Below are 18,384 nucleotides of genomic sequence, written 5' to 3' on the forward strand. Positions count from 1 at the left end.
TCAAAGGAACTATGTTCCTTTCTGAAAGGTATACACACAAAAGGTTCATTATACTACATGAATGTAATTAACTGTGGGTCCAAAGAACATAGCAAAATCTTATGCTAAAGACTTTCGTGGGATGAAAAACAATCAAAATCTATTGTAAACAACACTTGTTTGGAGGAAAATCACAATTACTTTCCATTGTATTATGACTACCTATTACAATTTTTGCTTACAAGACACTTTCAAGCCTCAATCAGGTTTTAGAATGAGGTTTCAATGTAGTAATGATATATTTCTATGGTCATACAACTTTTAACAAAGCTTTGATTCTTATCTCTTAGAAACACTAATGATGAAATTCCCTATTCTGAATTTTTTACATTTGCAGTAAGAAAAAAAAGTCTTTCCTGAGTGAGAATGCATCTGTCATCTTACTACCCCTTAACCTCATAGAGCTGAAGTATTGGAAGATACAGTGTTTTTCAATCCCTAGTACAGAGGTATGTGGTCCATGACCTTTAAGCCATGTTACTTAAGAAGAATCAATATAGCTTTTTATGACAGCATAATGGATAGGATCAACGTTCAAACTATTAAAAAAAGATAATGTAGTGAAAAGTCAGTCTTCCTGCCACCCTCTCTGAGCGCCCTACACAGCCACTACCACTGTAACCAGTTTGCTTGCGAACCATCTTACAGTTTTCTCTGCACATGCAAGCAAATGAGTACAAACACAAAATACCTGCACTTTTTAAAAAAGACACAAATGGTGCGTATCACTCACTTTGGTACTTCTTTTCTACGTCACAATATATGTTGGAAATATTTCCATGCTAGTTCATAAAGACAGGTCTGTCTCATTCTTTTTAATACCTCTATGAGACATATTGCACAGTTGTATCTATTTTTGTTTTTCTGTTATTCTACTTATAGACATTTAGGTTATTTCCACTCACTTGCTATGTAATAAGCAATCATACAAGGAATATCATTTACATACTTCTCTTAGTATACGTGTGTGTATATTTGTACGATGAATTCCTAGGAGGAAAATTTTAGGCCAAGATGTATGACAGATTTTTGCCCAATTGCCCTCCTGAGAGGCTGCTCAAGTTTACAATCTCATCACGAGAACCTAATGAAAGTTACCAACCTCCCCAGACTAAATATATATTTTATATATATACTTACACACATACATACATATGTATACAATAGTGTATATATGAATATACATATGTGTGTATTTGTGTCTTTGTATGTGTATCCGTATATATATACACACACACATATGCACATACACATATACTCACATACGTGCTATTGATGCTTTAGTGAGACCTCCCAAGGTAAGTGTGGATTTGAACACTCATTTCCCTGGAACTTCACCCTAATTCTCTTCCTGAAATAGGGTCTACGAGCAGTGGGTGAACCTAGCTACATTTCATATCACGCTTCCCTCAAATTTAAGTCTATTGCTATAAATTAGCTAAATCACTAAACGTCACAAAATGAATAAGATGTTTTTGAATACCTATGGCATATGCCCCGACATCCACAGGAATCAAAGCTTGAGTAAGATATTGTGGCCATCCTTAAAAGTTAGTTAAGGAGTGTACATCTTGTCTCTTCCTCTAGATGTAGGGTCCTTTGTGCCTGGGCTCTGGTTTTGCTTCATTTAAGCATGTCATTGAGGCACTTTGGTATGGCCAACGCCTAGGGTCTGGGAGGAAAGTTCCCAAGGTATATTTTGGCTGAGATTTCTGTGTCTCTTCCCTCTCAATGCTCCCTTTCCTCAGTCATTCACGGCGTTTTGTTTTCTAGAAGAGGTACGTACAGTAGGCACAGAGAATTTTGCTTTCATTTTCTGCCCACTTCACAGAGTGGGAAGTAGAGACCAGTGCTTTGTAAAGATCTTATTGGCCTGCCTTTCAAACCTTCCTGTCACTTACTGGTGGTGTGTCCTTGGTCAAATTAGTTTGCCATTTTCAGCATCCTAATCACTAAAATGGGGATAATGGCATCTCATCATGTGCAAGAACGTAATGAGTCATGCACCACAACCAGAATGGAACCACAGGGTACACAGAAGGCATCTAAAAAATGTTCTTTCTTGTCCCTAATACCCACTAATTTTTGAGTCCTGCAGGCCTGACAATGTGCTAATAGTCATGACAGTCGTGCAGGGCAGGTGCCTCTAGATTGATTCGTAGATGAGGAAACAGTTCCGGAGAGGTGAAGAAACTACAGTCAGTCGCAACATCAGGACCTTCTGAGCTATGATGCCAGTTAAGGTCTGTTGGCCTCGGAAATGGATGCTCTTTACTATTTCACTGGAGTTCCTCAAACCAGATAGGGTCCCTGCACATTTCCCTAGGTACCTACCTGCATGTTCCTGAGAATCTATTCCAATTTTTGCTTTTAATTTCAATTATATACACAAATTCACAGTTATAAAAATAAAGTCTTTGGCAGAGATAATTTACAATTCAAATATTTTTAAAGATTAATATTTTGGGGCTTCCCTGGTGGCACAGTGGTTGAGAGTCCGCCTGCCGATGCAGGGGACACAGGTTCGTGCCCCGGTCTGGGAAGATCCCACATGCCGCGGAGCGGCTGGGCCCGTGAGCCATGGCCGCTGAGCCTGCGCGTCCGGAGCCTGCGCTCCGCAGCAGGAGGGGCCACAACAGTGAGAGAGGCCCGCGTACCACACACAAAAAAAAAAAGATTAATATTTTGGTTCCTTAAGTCAGTGTCTCTTAAACTGGGATTGACAGACTTATCTTCAACCACCCCATGAGAACATTTTACACCACACAACACTCAAATTTGAGAAACCTTGAACTAGACCATGTTGCTTTTTCCCTTCTCTCCTCTTCTCCTCCTTCCCTCCATTCTTTCCATCATGAGCAGTAGTCACAATCTGAACCACAATCCCCCATGAGAGAATTTACGTTTCTGACTCATAACCGATATGTACCTGGATCAAGGGGTTGAAGAGACCATCCTTTAAAAATATCATGTATTTTTGAATTCACAGGTCTGTTTTTCCCAGCAAGATTTTTCACATCAGCTTTTTTGTCCTCTGAGCCAGGTACTTTCATGCAGTAATCCAGGAAACCGTTGGATCTCATGATCTCTGTATAGCCCTTCTCACAGCCGCACACTCCACCCTATAGCAGAAAAAAATGTTGACGGTTACACAGTGAGTTGTGTAGATGAAACAAGAACGCTTTAACCGCTGGAGGCACTTAACATTCGCATGGTATGTCATGGCAATTTAGGGTTTTCCAGCACCACACTTGCCAAAGAGGTGAAAATTCAATAAACAGTTCATCTTTTTGAATTCCAAAGTCAACCGTTAAATAAATCATCAGTTCTTTCTAGTGGTTTATAATTCTTATACCTTCCAAATATGAAATCACAATTCTTTGTCAATAGTGGGCATTAACTACAACCTTTTCTCTCTTACAGAGATGTTTAAAGCGTCTAATTCAATATTAGCCTCAACTCTTCCCCCAGCCGTTTCAGATTCCTGCCCACTCACTCCAACCTGCCCTTGACACCGAGAAGCAAAGCAACAGGAATTATGTACGTATCTTCTTTGAGCTTTATGCTCTTTGAGGTCTATTTCTGCCTCTCTCATTTTCTGCCATTGATCACTAACTAGTCTGAACTGCCTCTCCACTCAAAGGCTTAGTTCTTCACTCAGAGGAGACAGCCCAAGGCTGTGGAGAAAAAAAGACTTCACCAAAGGCACATGTCCAGGAGAGGGAGGAGAGAGAGAGAGAGAGAGAGATATTGATATCTTGTAGTAATCCGAGTGTCACATCACATCATCACATTCCTAGTTGGCGTCATGACAAGATGACCTTCATATTTGTGGGTTCTTGGTAATTTTCATGTACAATAAACCTCTCCAAGAAACGGATTATGATAAAGTATAACGGACGAGGATTTCTATCTGTCTCTGGAAGTGAAACTGAAAATAACTGCTCTTCCTTCCTTCAGCAAACATAAAAGCAATAGAAAATAAGCATACGATTATGAATCTCTATAACTCTGCTATTAGAGCTCCTCACATAAAACTATATCTGGAATTTTCTGAACAGCCTTAATAGCCACTCACATCAGTCCTTATGCATCAGGTCATCAACTCTTGAACACGTGATTTTGAGAAGCAACAGATACTAAAACTAAAAATAGGGTACCACAATCTTCCACAAAAAGTACAAGAGACTTCCCCGGTGGCGCAGTGGTTAAGAATCCACCTGCCAATGCAGGGGACACGGGTTCGAGCCCTGGTCCAGGAAGCTCCCACATGCAGCAGAGCAACTAAGCTGGTGTGCCACAAGTACTGAGCCCACGCACTGCAACTACTGACGCCCACGCGCCTAGAGCCCGTGCTCTGCAACCAGAGAAGCCAACGTAATGAGAATCCCACGCACCGCAACTAGAGAAAGCCCGTGTGCAGCAACGAAGACCCAACACAGCCATACATACATATTTATTTTTAAAGTCAGAAAAGCATATAATTAATAAATGCCTACAGTTTAGGTAGCACTCATATAATAATGCCAATTATTGTAGTATTTCCAGCGGTTTTAACTGAAGACATTATTCAGTGTTCAATGGGGAGAACTAATTACGAAAAATTGGTATATGCTCGGCTATGAAAGCCATCTTTTCAAGATGCATCTCTGTTTAGTTTGAGTGAAAAGTTGTAACCAGTCACATATGCCAAAGTTTCGAGGGAAATGGTAATTTATGTTTTATTAGAGAGGGTATCCAGAGAGTTGGGGGAAAGCCACACCTTCTACTTAGCAACAGCCTTAGCCCATGAAGTTGCTGCTGGTCTCTTTTTTCCCAAACTGGAAGCTTAATCACTCACTCGCTTTTCTGTGGTAAAGAATTAACCTAACTTGAAGTAGAAGAGCCATATTAACAGGATGGAGCATTTGAACCATTTTTAACCAAATCATTTTTGGAAAGAACACACTATAAGAAGAAACTCGTTTCTTTAAAAGACAGGGCACACCTTTCTTCTATGCGCACCGCACACAATGAGTGCCACTGTTGAGAATACATGGCACATTTTGCATTAATTCCTGAGCAGTGGTTGACGGGAATTAAGGCAGAGAAAGGGGAAGAAAAATTTCTGCTTTAAAAAAATGTATGCACACACACACATATAATTATTACCCATAACCACATATTCAACTTACGTAAAATCAACTAAAATTTAGACACAGTAATCATAGTGTAATCAATTTTAATACATAATATCTAGCAAATATGAACATGCCCTTTTTAATATCTTTCAAAACAGTTTAGGTATATGAAAGGCTAAGAAGGAGGAAATAAATCAACTGAGAACACGTTGATAAATAGAGGATAAACGGAGCTAACATAGATGAGATGTCTGAAAGACGGGGTCGGCTATAGGTGGATTTAGAGGAAAAAAGGCTGCTTTCTTGAACACATGCCCTGGAAAGAAATTCTTAATAGCTGTGATTACTCCTGCAAATGCCTCTCTGTGGTATCGTGGGCCCATGGAATTGCTACTTGGGCTGCAGGAGACTGGAGAACATCAGACAGCATACATATAACACAGCGATTACCATACTTGTCCAAGCCTCCAGCACATGACTCACCTGTGTACAGTAGGAGAAAGGTTTTCTGCAGGCCGGGTTACACTGCCGAATAGCAGCAGGGCGTGCCTGAGGGGAACAGCCTCCTACAAAGGAAATCCCACCGTCATTTACAGATTTTTCTATGATGAATACTCATTTCTTTTCCTCTCTGGCACTGGCTACCTTGTAACAGTATTATCTTTAAAAAATCTGTTTGCTGACAGTGTGGCCCAGTTTTATATGATTGATTACAGTACTCCAGGAAGGGCTGTTTGAGATGGGAAACTCTGCTACAGTAGAGAAGCTGTTTACAGTAGAGATTTTATACCTGCGCATTGGCAGTGTGATTCTATCGTATGGCCATGCTTGAGGGCAAAGCCTGTGCGTGTCAGGATCGGTAAAAGAATTGATGAAATCTCAAGTGGAGTTCAGGAGCAGAAAATATATATGCGCGAAGATCTTTCTACATATTTTTTTTTCCATCTCCCGCATACCCCAACTAGGCACTAGACCAATTCCCAATAACCAAACGGTAAAAGAATGCCACTAATCGATTCATGGGACCACAATATCAAACATTTTGGTAACATTTTAAATGTATTTCAACCCGCATACACAGTCACACAGTCACATACATACTCCCACACCTATTTTTAACAGCAAATGTATACACTCCAGGAGGGATAATCACAGATCTGACATAGTACTTGCAGGTCCTTATTAAATATTTTTGAGTAAAATGGATGGAATAATGTCTCTATAATCTGAAAATCACTGAATATTAGTCATGCCTTCCTGGATTCGAGGTACTAAGCAAAGGAGTTGGCATATTACTCAAGGGCAATATTTAAACTATATTTATATACTACTGGTTGCATTTATAGATTCTAGCCTCTGCATTACTATAATTGTCAAACAATTATAGTTTATGATTTTGTAACTAGCGAAAAGCTTTGGGCTTACGGCTGTGTAGGGAATAGATCTACATTTACCCTAAGAATGAAACAGCTGAACTCTCACTGTTACTTGAAAAAATAAAACAAATAATCCTCACAGGAAAAACAAAACAAAACAAAACAAACCACCACCAGGATCCGGAATGAGCAGGTAGGTGTGAAATTGATCATGTGGGTGTTCGTGCTGCCAGCACAGCCCCGTTGCTGCCAACAGAGTTTGGAGGGGGTGTTTTGCACTCAAACCAGGGATCGCCACCATGCAGTGTGTGAACCCCATGGGGAGAGGATCTCCTGGGAGTCGGGAAGAACATGTTAGAATTTGTACAGTTTATCTAACATTTAAAATTTTAAGAATGAAATTAAGGTCTAATAATACTTAGCAGGTGACACTGGTAGCCTGAACTCATTCATCAGATGGCCCCGTGATGTACACTGGGCACTCCATACAGAGAATTTGATAGTGGAACCCTTACCAGTCCGTTAAGTCTCAGCATATTGCAGTGTGTGATGCGTTCTGTGTTCCTGGTTAGGTAGATTTACAGTATATTAAGTTTTAACAGTAACTTACAAAATGGACGAGCAGCTTAAAATAAATTATTGTATGGAAAAACTGTGGATTAAAGGGACGACCACTAATGCAAAAACAGGTAAACTAGAAAAAGGTGACGCTAACAATCTTTCTATTCCAATAGAAAAATCAAAATTCTCCTATTCTGATGAGTTCTTAGTCAGCCACAGGACTAAGTAAAAAGAATGACAATTTAATTTTCTTTGATAAGAAGGCATCAAAAAAAAGCCCTTTCAAATGACTGAGAAGACCATTTGTAGAATCAAATTGCATTCACTGTCATAAATGAAGACACCTTCACCTCAGTCTATAGTCAGATATTAAATAACGATCATGACTAACACATTGTTAAAAAGTGAAGCTTTCAGTACCTGAACATAAGCATCTATAATTTAAAGCAAAATGTTTTTTTTACATCATTAATATATTTTAATTTTTATTATATCCTTATCAACCCTTTTAATTTCACTTTCTGTACATGTTTCATATCATGATACATTAGCACAGTAGTGAAGGATTTTAGAATACGTTGAGATCTGTTCTCAAATACTTTTTACTGAAAGGTACATCTTTAAACATTTTAGAGACCATTGTTTTAAACTAACATCTGTCTCTTTCAGTCTTTGTCTCAGATCATGATATTTAAGGAAATCTTATTGTGTTTCAGCTTATTTTTTTAAGTTGTCTGATATATGGGACTTCTCAAATAGAAGTGTTTGCTTTCTAAGATGCAACGGTCTAATGGCAACTTGTCGTGAAGCTCGTCTAAGGCCACTGCCCAGTCTTCCTTTGCTTATAATTTGTACGCTAATTCTTCTCACCACCAGCAGCACTCAGAGATCTTTTTGAAGTGCCCACATGAATCTTAGGCAGGAATACCTGTGACGTTAATGCCATCTGAACGTTGGCACCATACAGTTCGTTCATTATTGTTCCAAAGACTTGCTTTCCATGTGTAGTGATAACATTTACCTCCTGCAAGTAAATATGATAACAGCGGTTCTATTATACGTCACATCAAAGCAGAAGAAGCATTGATCAGTCAAGGCTAAGAGTTGAAAAGTGCTCTTGGTACCTGTACAAGGGCGTGTTTCTACAACCTGCTGGGGGCAACTGTCTTGGTTCTCAAAAGACTGAATTATAAATGTCCTTGACCTAGACTGGCGACCCACAGTCTCGAAGCTTCTTCCCTCGATGCAGGTCAGTTCACACGTGCTCCACTCTGACCATTCCGTTAAATGGCAGTCTCCTGGAGGATTGCACAGCACAGAGCAGAGGAAAGAACGTGAAAACTGGCCCTTAACGCCATCTACACGCACAGGTTCACGGTGAGATTTGTGTGGTGGTCCAGTGACGGGGTGGGTTCCAGAAACTATGCATTCCGCACTGATAAATTTTCTAATTAGAAAATACTAAGAATGAGGAAGTAATCTATGGTTTAATCTAGTTGAGCAAAAGAGCATCAAACACTACGCTGCCATCATTTTGCTTCCAATCATGGCAGTTTTATCTAGAGAACGCTGCGACTACTAGTGATAATAACATTTTTAAAAGGAAGTGTAAAGATTACATCAACTCAGTTTTTAAAGAGCAGCGTAACATCATAAAGTAGATGTTCACAGAAATCATATAAAGGGAATAAGTCAGTTACTGAAGTGGAATGTCTTTGAACTTAAAGAATGTTTAATTTAATAATCTAAACATACACACATCTATGTGTATACATATATGTCCATATGTAGGTATGTGTTTTTACACACACATATGTTACATGCCATGTTATAAGGATATATTAAGCCACGTTAAACTCATGTCGTATAAGCTAAGCTGTGTTATTAGGATTAAGATAACCTCGTAAATCTTCTGTAACTAATAATGACCTTCACGATTACATAGAACTTGACTGTTTAACAGAGTGTTTCTGTGCACTTATAGCCTTACTTGTCCCCACCCATGTCATCACCCAGGGGTTCATCCACTCATGGATTCCGTCAGTATCTTTTGAGCGCTGGCCAATGTGCTAGGTGCTGTCATGTCAGGTATTATTAACACATTTTCTAGATGGAGCAACCATTGCTCAAAGGGACCAGACTGTATGTCCCAGGTAAAACACCAGTGAAGTGATACTGACAAGATTCTAACTTAGCTCTTAAATTTCCAAGTCCAGTGCTTTTTTTCCCCCCTCTGGCCTACTTTGCCTCTGTTGAAGCTGTGAGGTATATTCCAAAGTGATAACCACAATGACAAATGAATTAAAGTTAGTTAAAAACTTCAACTTGGAGGAGAGAGAACTCAGGAAATTAACAGAAAAGAAATGAATAGAAAGGTCACCATGGAAGGCATTCCCGATCATTTAAAATTGCCTACCTGGGCAAGGCACAGAACATGGCTGCTTCAGAAAGAAATGAATAGAAAGGTCACCATGGAAGGCATTCCCGATCATTTAAAATTGCCTACCTGGGCAAGGCACAGAACATGGCTGCTTCAGGATGCCATCTTGAAAGGGCATCTCTCCACACAGTGCATTGTCTACAGGTACAGTCCAGTGAGACATTGAACCACTGTGGACCACACAGGAGAGGCTGCGGGTCTGGACTCCTTCCCCACAGTCTCCACCCTGTCAGAGGAAAGGATGCTGTCAGCATTACCCAAATCATGATCATCTCAAAGTTTGGGCCCCTGCCATCTCTTGCTCAAAAAAACCCTTGTTGCATATCCCGGCAGCTTCCTCCTCTTGAGAGTTATCTTTCAGTTGTTGACGATAAGGCATCCCTGAGCAATTCTCCTAGAGCTGATAGAGCAACTAAAAGTACAAATGAAAATCTATGCCTTGGAATTTATGCACTCAGAATATGATGATTCATTTTGGAACTCAGCCAGGGTTGACTGAAAAAGAAAAACAATACCTAATTTGTCTAGGTGTATGTGATAAAATGGCCTAGTCCATAATCACTCCCCCAAGAGAGCATGTACAGCCACAGAGCGTATATTTCTCTTTTGCTTTGCTTGTTTTTCTTTTGTAGGGAATTCAGTACTTTCTCACATGGATTAGGTTTGGGTTTCCAGTAAAACGCTGATTTTCTCTATTGCCACGAGAAGTTGTTTTCCCAGAATGCCTTCTGTGCTGAATACTATTCTTTGAAGATATTTCATACAAGTCCCGCTTATATTATTCTTGGCGACTAGAAAAAAATTGTGCAGTGTCTCACAGAAACAGAAGTTTAGAATTGGAAGGCACTTAGTGGTTATCTAGCGCAACCATCTGCCTGATGAAAGATTTCCTACCGTAACATTTTTAGCAGATACTCATGAGATGAGTATTATCTCCTCGGTTTTAGTCAGGGGCTCATACTTCAAAAAAAGTCCACTGGCTATTTGGATAACTGTAGAGGGGTAGCTCTGTTTTTGCATAAATGCCTCAGAAAACAGAGCCTAAGACAAAGCTTCTACACTAAGGAGGTGAAATCCCGGGATAGCAAGAGTGAGGGTGAAAGAGCCATCGCAGGCATGGAGGAAAAGGAAATATAAGGTAGTGTGTTGTCAACTGGCCTAAACTTCCGAGCAAACACAGCTGGTTTCTCGGTCAATCACAACATCTTCTAGACAGGCTGTAGGACCATCCATGAGGTGGGGAGGGAGGAAAAAGGGAGAGGCATTACATGTAGCTCCTCCTTGGATTCAGTCCTCATTGATCAACCTTCACCCCATGGAGTATTAACTCCTCTGTACTTCCAAGGTATGTTACTCAGCTCCCACTAAGTCCAGAAATTGGTGGAAGAGCTACAGCTTTCATGACTACTACTGGTACGGATGGAGAGAGAGAGAGAGGGAGAGAGAGGATGACCCTCTGCACGGGCTCTGTTGCTGCAGGTAAGGATATGCTCCATGTTACAAATCATTATTAGGTGACAGTCAGACAACCGGGCTCCGTACTGGGAAACTGAGTTTCAGCTCCTTCTTATTTCCCACCCCCCTCCCACCTCAACAGAACCCAGAAACTGCATTGCTAGGCCGGGGAGCTTCTGTGGCCGTGGCAGCAGCAGGAGCGAAGAGGGACGGGGTGGGCGGCGAAAGTAGCCATGACAGTGCTTCTGGGCGTGCAGCCGTACTGGGAAACTGAGTTTCAGCTCCTTCTTATTTCCCACCCCCCTCCCACCTCAACAGAACCCAGAAACTGCATTGCTAGGCCGGGGAGCTTCTGTGGCCGTGGCAGCAGCAGGAGCGAAGAGGGACGGGGTGGGCGGCGAAAGCAGCCATGACAGTGCTTCTGGGCGTGCAGCAGGTGACCCAGGGGTTGACGGGCCTGCTGAGCACCAGCCAGGTCAAGGCACTGCGGCAGTGGCTGCTGAGCATCAAGGGCAGGTTGTGGATGGACTGCCGGATGCGCAGGATGGTACAGAGTGGCTGCTGAGAAAAATTCTTTACAGAAGGAAGTTCGGATTCAAAGCCACACTGGCAGAAAGGAAAAGGGGAGACTTGGAGGAGACTTTTCCTCTCCTCCTCCTGAGTTGCAGCAACGTAGGGCCTGATGGAACTGAGTAGACACACAAATAGGAACGACCACCTCCTCTTCTAGAGCCGTCTTAACAAGAATTATGATTTGTTTATCTAACAAGGGCAAGCCCCACACTGGATCTATCAATACCTCATAGCTGCTCTAATATCTCTACGGTCACTGTGAAATTGTTTAAAACAGGCACCCTGATTTTGAACCTGAGTGTGCTTTTTTTTGGAGAAGTAGAAGTTCAACACCAATTCACAGTATCTTCATTCAAACCAAATGTTCTGGTAAATGTTCACCCCCTAAAGTGGAAAATACCTAGTGTAAGTTAAATTTCTGTTTGGGACTCTCTCTCTCTAAGTGATAGGATTCTCTCTATCACTTATTATTCCAGATGATGGATCCACGGCAGAATTGTCTAAGGTGTACGTTTCGCTATAGAGTGTCAGAGTTCGCGAACTTGGAGTCTGAAGATACTGTAGCATGTCTGAAATTTGAAGTTACTGCTCTCTGGAACCTCCGGTAACAAGGAGATGCAACTGATTAGAGCTTTGTTTGACATTCCAGGAGATGGGGTGTGCATAGAGCTTTGTTTGACATTCCAGGAGATGGGGTGTGCAGAAATGACAGGAAACAAGTCTACATCAGGGATCACTTTCAAAACCAAGACCAACAATAATGTGCTCCTAGTATGTATCCATGATCAACCTTAATCTCATACCTTGACAACAACAGCTGCTATGTGAAGACAAATCACCGTCAGCATGATAGCTTCATTCATAAAGCAAGCATTCATTCAATCTCACTCACGAGGCTTCACACGCTAGGGCTTGAAAACAGAGCCAGGTTTCTTAGAACCAGATGGTCAACGGCAAGGATTCTGTCACTGACTCTCTCCTGTCCAGATCATTAAGGGACTTTCTGTATACCCTGAATCGGCATCACCAGATGTGGATCAGCAGATGGTGCAAACAATCATAATCAGAGCTGGAATCGAACCTGTAACAACAGCCTCAATTTACTGAGCTCTGGACTTACGTCAGACACTATGCTCAGCACTACATATTAGTTTGTCTATCCCTACCGAAAGCCCCTAGCAAAACAGCTACTCTTGCTACCCCCCATGATATACATAAGAGAACAGAGGTTTGGAGAGTTTGAGAACTTGACAAAAACTGCAGAGCGAGGAACTGGAAAAAATCTTGACCAAAATGAGGCCCTGCTGGACTCCAGAGTCTGAGCTCCGAAACGGGTTTTGCAGCATACGTGTGGATGCGTGCTATCAGCTGGGGAACTTGGGAAGAGTTAGGAAACCCTGAAAAAAAGTGAAGCCTGAGGATAAAGATTTCCATTTGCAAATCCCTTTCCACATCAGATGGAGGCAGGATTGGCATATCCACTGAGCCCTGTGCGAGCTCCTCTTATTAGGGTTCGGTACACTTGATGGCAATCAGCCACTTCAACATCTCTACCACCTCCGGTGAATGAGCTTTCAACCTGCATTTGGCAGGTATTACAGAACGAGGAGAAGCAGGACAGCTGTGGGAGAAGTGCGCTTCCTTTGTGTGTGGAGGCCCACGTGTATTTTAATCAGGAATTCCCCAAACTCAGCTTACATAAATGTTTATGAAAAGGCAACTCGCTGAAAAGATATTGTGTTAATTTACCTCACAAAGCATTCACAAGTAGGCTTTGAAGAGCGGGACTACAGTTCAAACTCAGGAAAAACTCAACTCAAATATCATCAAGATTCACTTTCTCTTTTGCCTCTGCTTTTTAGCGTCATCTTCTTTGTTCTTCTTGCTTCTAAGTGACTAACTTTACCTACAAGGTGGGAAAATGTGGCAGCTAAGAATTCCTGAAGACAGTATCTTTGAACAGCTTCAATGCCATTCCAGATTCTTGGGGAAGAATGCTGACTGGCCTCCTTTGGGTAAGGTGCCCACACAGGAATAATTACTACAGCCTTGGTTTTTGAGAGCTTTGCCTGGATTGAGTCCAACTCCAGTTGCCTCCCGACTGGAAGTGTCAGTGAGGGAATAACCTCATCTAGAAATCTGAGACACTTCTCAAATTTCTAGATACACCTGCTCTCGTGGTCTCCAGGGTCTCCGTGCCCGGGTATCTCCAATAGAAGCCACAACGCCCCCTCTCTATCCCCACCAGCACTGCTACAGAGAATGTTCGCAACCCACCACTCTGGCCCCTGTGGTTCTGGCTAAAGCTCAATACTTGACAGCAAACTGAAACATTACATTTGACATTTCCCCTTAATGTTCCTATGGGACAAATTGGCAGACATGTCTATTAAAAAAAAAAAGGTTCCTGATACCTGAGAAGGTAAAAGGGAAAGTACAAGAGAACATGTGAGGTACAGTAGCAGTTGTATGGCTGGTAAGACATGGAGTGTGGAGTTTGTCCCCCATCCTTCCCCTCTTCTTCCTGTGTTTTCTCTCCCTTCCCCTGCAATGGGTTCCTGAATTCTTTGAATTTATTTTCTGTACTTTCTCAACAATTATCAGGAGAAATCTTCCTTCCATTTTCTTAATTGTGATTCCAAGCAGCACTTAAAAAATTGCTGAAGGTTCAGGAAAGAGGGTTTTAGACTAAGACAAAGTATTCATATTTAAAGCTATTAGGTTACTATTTAATTAATTAGCATGGTTACCTTCTTTTCTGTAAAAAGGAGACTGAACAAATGTACCAGGCATTTTTGTTCCTCTGGGACTTATTAAAATACATGGGCATTTAACTTCTGCAAGATAATAATGCTGCATGACAATGTCATCCTGACAGGAACGCTAAACATCTCCATGAGAATACTCTGCAGGTTTCTTAATGCATAATCAAAGTTATTGTTACCTAATTAAAATCTGCTTTGGAATATGAACTGAAGGATAAACCAGTAAAATAAGAATAGAGAAAATCAACGTGCTTTTTCTTATACAAGAAGCCAGAGAGAAAAATGCCCTAGAGGATCTTTGCTGACCCAGCAAAAGTTCTGGGTATGTGATATATCATGATGTTACTAGGCATTTATATTTCAGGTCAATAAAAAGCAATCATTGAGGAAAATGTAGTAACCTTGGTTCGTGTAATAATGTTAAAATATAACTTTCATACACTTTTGGTTTTCTGCCCACATGCAAGATTTTGTCTAAGCCTAAAAGTGCTTTTTTAGGAAATAGAGTCTACAGCAAGCTGTGCATTTCCATAGCATCAGGGTTTTGCCTAATTGCATAATGCTTTGATATTTCCCACAAGCCAAGAAGATAGAGGATTTTTCAGAATGCCAAAGAGATTGGAAGTCCCCTGAACCAGCTTATTATAAATAGTGCCTAATGAACGGCTATTTATTTTCCTAGCAATATCACTCTGTGTGAGGTTAAGTCATTTGGTTCTTTTTTCCATGTTCTCCATTGCATAAAAATACACCGTGCCAGGCCCCTGGTATTGTGAAATTTGTGCCATCAGCACATAGGTTTGACTAGACAAGTGCTTTGGACATACTGAGAAGCATTTCTCTGTCATTCCATGACCTACCTCCAATTTACATGCAGACCAGTTGCTGAGGACCCAGCTGTAGCAGGGGGTCACTGGGCAGGTTTTCTGCTGGGTAAGCTCTGTGGGGCATGGCCGTCCTTCTCCTTGGGTTGGCATAATGATAAATCGAGTCCGGCTCATTCGACCTAAAATGATAAGGAAGATGTCAGCTTTTCCCTTAGAGTTTGGCTTGGAAAGGGAATTAAAGGACAGAATGTTGCCTTACATACAAAAGGCTTCATTAAAACACACTGAACTTTGTCATGTCCAGGTTTCAGTTTTTCTGCCATTTTAATTTAGGTTTCTATGGAGACACAAGTTATCTAAGGTCTGCATAACGCTTAAGGATCTGAAATTCTGTCTGTCTTCTACTTTAGCCGGCTTAAGTCCAAACTCTGTATTGTTGCCAAATAGACTGATCCCCATAAACACTGGCTGAATGTGAACAAATATTTATCTATTAAGCTTTAAAATAATCCAAGAATCCTGCCTTGGGCTAGGGATATAGTGGTGAAAACGCCAGATGTACCTTCTACCTTCACAGACCTTATATTCCATGCTAGGATTACAAATACTAAAGAAAAATAGAGTTGTATCTTCTTTGTTAGGTTCTAAATCAGAAAGTAAGGTAAAAATTGCATATAATCCAAATTACCCTGGAAAATTCCCTAGGAAGGTGCCACCCTGAGGTTCCAATAGTGTCTCTCCATTAATTCAACATGGCCAATTTTCCTAGATTTTAGGACCAATTTCTTTTTTCACCGAGTACAAGATAAAATTGTTGACTTCTGTGAAGAAGCCATGTTGTTTGAAACACGTATGTTCAAATGCTAGTCCTCCATTTCCTAATGAAAGGAAATTGGTTAATAAGAATAGCTCAAGAAAGAGTAGGGCTCCCATGTCATCTTATACCCACTCCTAGGCATCAGGTCATAAGCTCATTAAGTGGAAGAGTGGATAGAATTTAAGTGTCTTTGTTTCTGTCTCTTGCTCTCCCTCCTACTCCCTCTTGTCCTTACTCCTTTTTTACTGATGAGGTATGATGTGCATATAGTTTCATTACTATTAGCTATCTGTGAATTAATTATCTGTGAATCCATGCCCTTCCATTGGTGTTATAAAGTTAATTATGTAATTGTATCTGTGATAAATGTTAAAGGCAGAACAGAAGGTTCTATGAGAGCATGTTATGGGGATGCCGCCCAGTCTGGGAAGGAATCAGTTGAGCAGTTGAGCTTTAAGCAGAAATCTGAAGGAGCAGAACAGGTTTGAGGGCCTGACAGGCCAGTGTGGCTGGACAGAAAGAGCTAAGAAGAGAATAGGTTGAGGGAATACTGTTAAAGCTATTAAAAGTGGGGTCTCTTCGTTGATGTCAAAGATTCTACATTTACCTCTTAAGAGAAATGGAAAGAGAGTAATGACTTCACTTCTGCATAGAATTCACTTGAAAACCTTGGCTAAGAATTCCCACATGCCCTCAAGTTCAGGGAGAAGTAAGGGTAACTCACACCTTCAGTGAACTAGACCTCTTAGTGACCACCAGAATATTATCATAGATTTGGTGGTAAACTAATTCTCTCTGAGAAGACCCTTGAGGAAAACTAGGAAGTTCTAGTCATTGGATTCTAAATTCCTTGAGGCCTGGGATTCTGTCCCTAACATGGTACTCCATATATATTAAGCACTAATTGAATATTTGTTTAACTCATATTTTTATAAATTGTCTATATGATATTATCTGGTATCTGAAAATGTGTGATGATATATCACCGTAATTATTTGGCAGATACCATGTGGTAAGCAATTTTCTAAATACTTTAAATATACTGACTCACTGAATAATCATAACAACCCCGGAGGGAAATGCTATTATTTTTCCATATTATAGGTAACATAGGCTTTGCGAATAACAGAATCTACCCATTCTGCCCCCTGGGCACTGAGAAGAACATATGCTTTGGACAGATGTCCCTTCCCAGCACCACTCAAATCAAATCATACAGGTTGGACATCACCTTATTCATATGAAACACTGTCCCTGCTTGATGAACACATTTGGCTCAAGATTTCACATTAATTCTTGTTTAAATACTCTTCAGTTTTATGATAATCTTTATGTTTATTCTCTTGAGCTAAGTATCTATTACCCGAATGTTATTATCATTGCACTCTGTTCTCTATCCATCTATGTAAGAATAATGACAATGTAGTATCACTTTTATCACAGCTAAAGAGGTTCTATTTCATTAAAACCAAATAACTTCAAGCTTGTTCTTGAATTGATGGCATGCATCATGGCCATTACTTTAGGACTATTTTATTTATTTCCATTAAAGTGACAGATATTTTCTGCTGGACATCAAGGTGGGGGGAACCTAATGAAGTCAATGGAAAAAAAAAATGATGCCGTTACTTTTTGAAATAATGAAGTCTTACAACCACTCATTGAAAGCACATCCATGTGATTTCTCTGCCTTTTGCTATCCAAACACCAAGATACGATTTTCAAACGATGCCAACTTCTATCAAGAAGCATATAATCATTCTACATTTTGAAGTATATTATCATGTTTAATTGGCTAATATTAAAGCTCGTAAAAAAATATTGCCAATGAAGGCACGAGGGTATAAAAGGTACCTACTGCACCTCAAGTTTCTTTGGGTTCCTTGATATCTTTTAATAAGTTCCTTTTTCTAAGTCAGGGGTATTTGGCTGTATAAATTAAATAATCAGAGAAAATATCCCTTAAATTAGGCACTTTCCCCACAATTACTGAAGTTGTAAATATAAAATCTAGCTACATGGAATACAGATGGTATAGACAAGGAGGCCCACCATTTCCAATGGTCCCTGGAATTCTAAAAATCACACTGGATTTAATATTCAGCCTTGCACCTATCTCTCGGCAGTAATTATTCTATTATAAAAGGGACCTCTAACGGCAGGAGACTTAAGGAATTGTTTTGTGATAGTGATTTTTCATGAGAGGAGAAAGCAGGGGAGGATGTGGGCAAATGAAAGATATTTAAAGTTATGATCTGATATAGAATATGAGAAAAAGAACATTTTAAAATAGCTGATGAATGGCGCAAAGAAACCTGGACTTGGCATCAAAATTCTCTTGTTGGAAACAGTTCTCTCAAATTAACAGCTAGTAAATGATGTGACTGTATGAAAGTACTTTAACTCCTCTG

At 40.5% G+C, this 18,384-nt stretch overlaps 1 protein-coding gene across 1 annotated transcript in view; it reads right to left on the minus strand.

The window, feature by feature from the left end:
* THSD7B (thrombospondin type 1 domain containing 7B) overlaps nt 1–18,384 on the minus strand; it is a 758,467-nt gene that overhangs the window by 10,191 nt on the left and 729,892 nt on the right. The window contains exons 20-25 of the mRNA XM_022569631.3: nt 15,190–15,335; nt 9,603–9,762; nt 8,221–8,394; nt 8,025–8,120; nt 5,643–5,725; nt 2,969–3,161 (exon numbers count right to left, since the gene is read on the minus strand). Of these exons, the coding sequence (XP_022425339.2) occupies nt 2,969–3,161; nt 5,643–5,725; nt 8,025–8,120; nt 8,221–8,394; nt 9,603–9,762; nt 15,190–15,335 (852 nt within the window). The remainder of the gene's footprint in view (nt 1–2,968; nt 3,162–5,642; nt 5,726–8,024; nt 8,121–8,220; nt 8,395–9,602; nt 9,763–15,189; nt 15,336–18,384) is intronic.

This window comes from Delphinapterus leucas, chromosome 8, assembly GCF_059928025.1.
Source record: "Delphinapterus leucas isolate spDelLeu-1000000601 "Yukka" chromosome 8, BTC_Dleu_Yukka2, whole genome shotgun sequence".
Classification (NCBI taxonomy): Eukaryota; Metazoa; Chordata; class Mammalia; order Artiodactyla; family Monodontidae; genus Delphinapterus; species Delphinapterus leucas.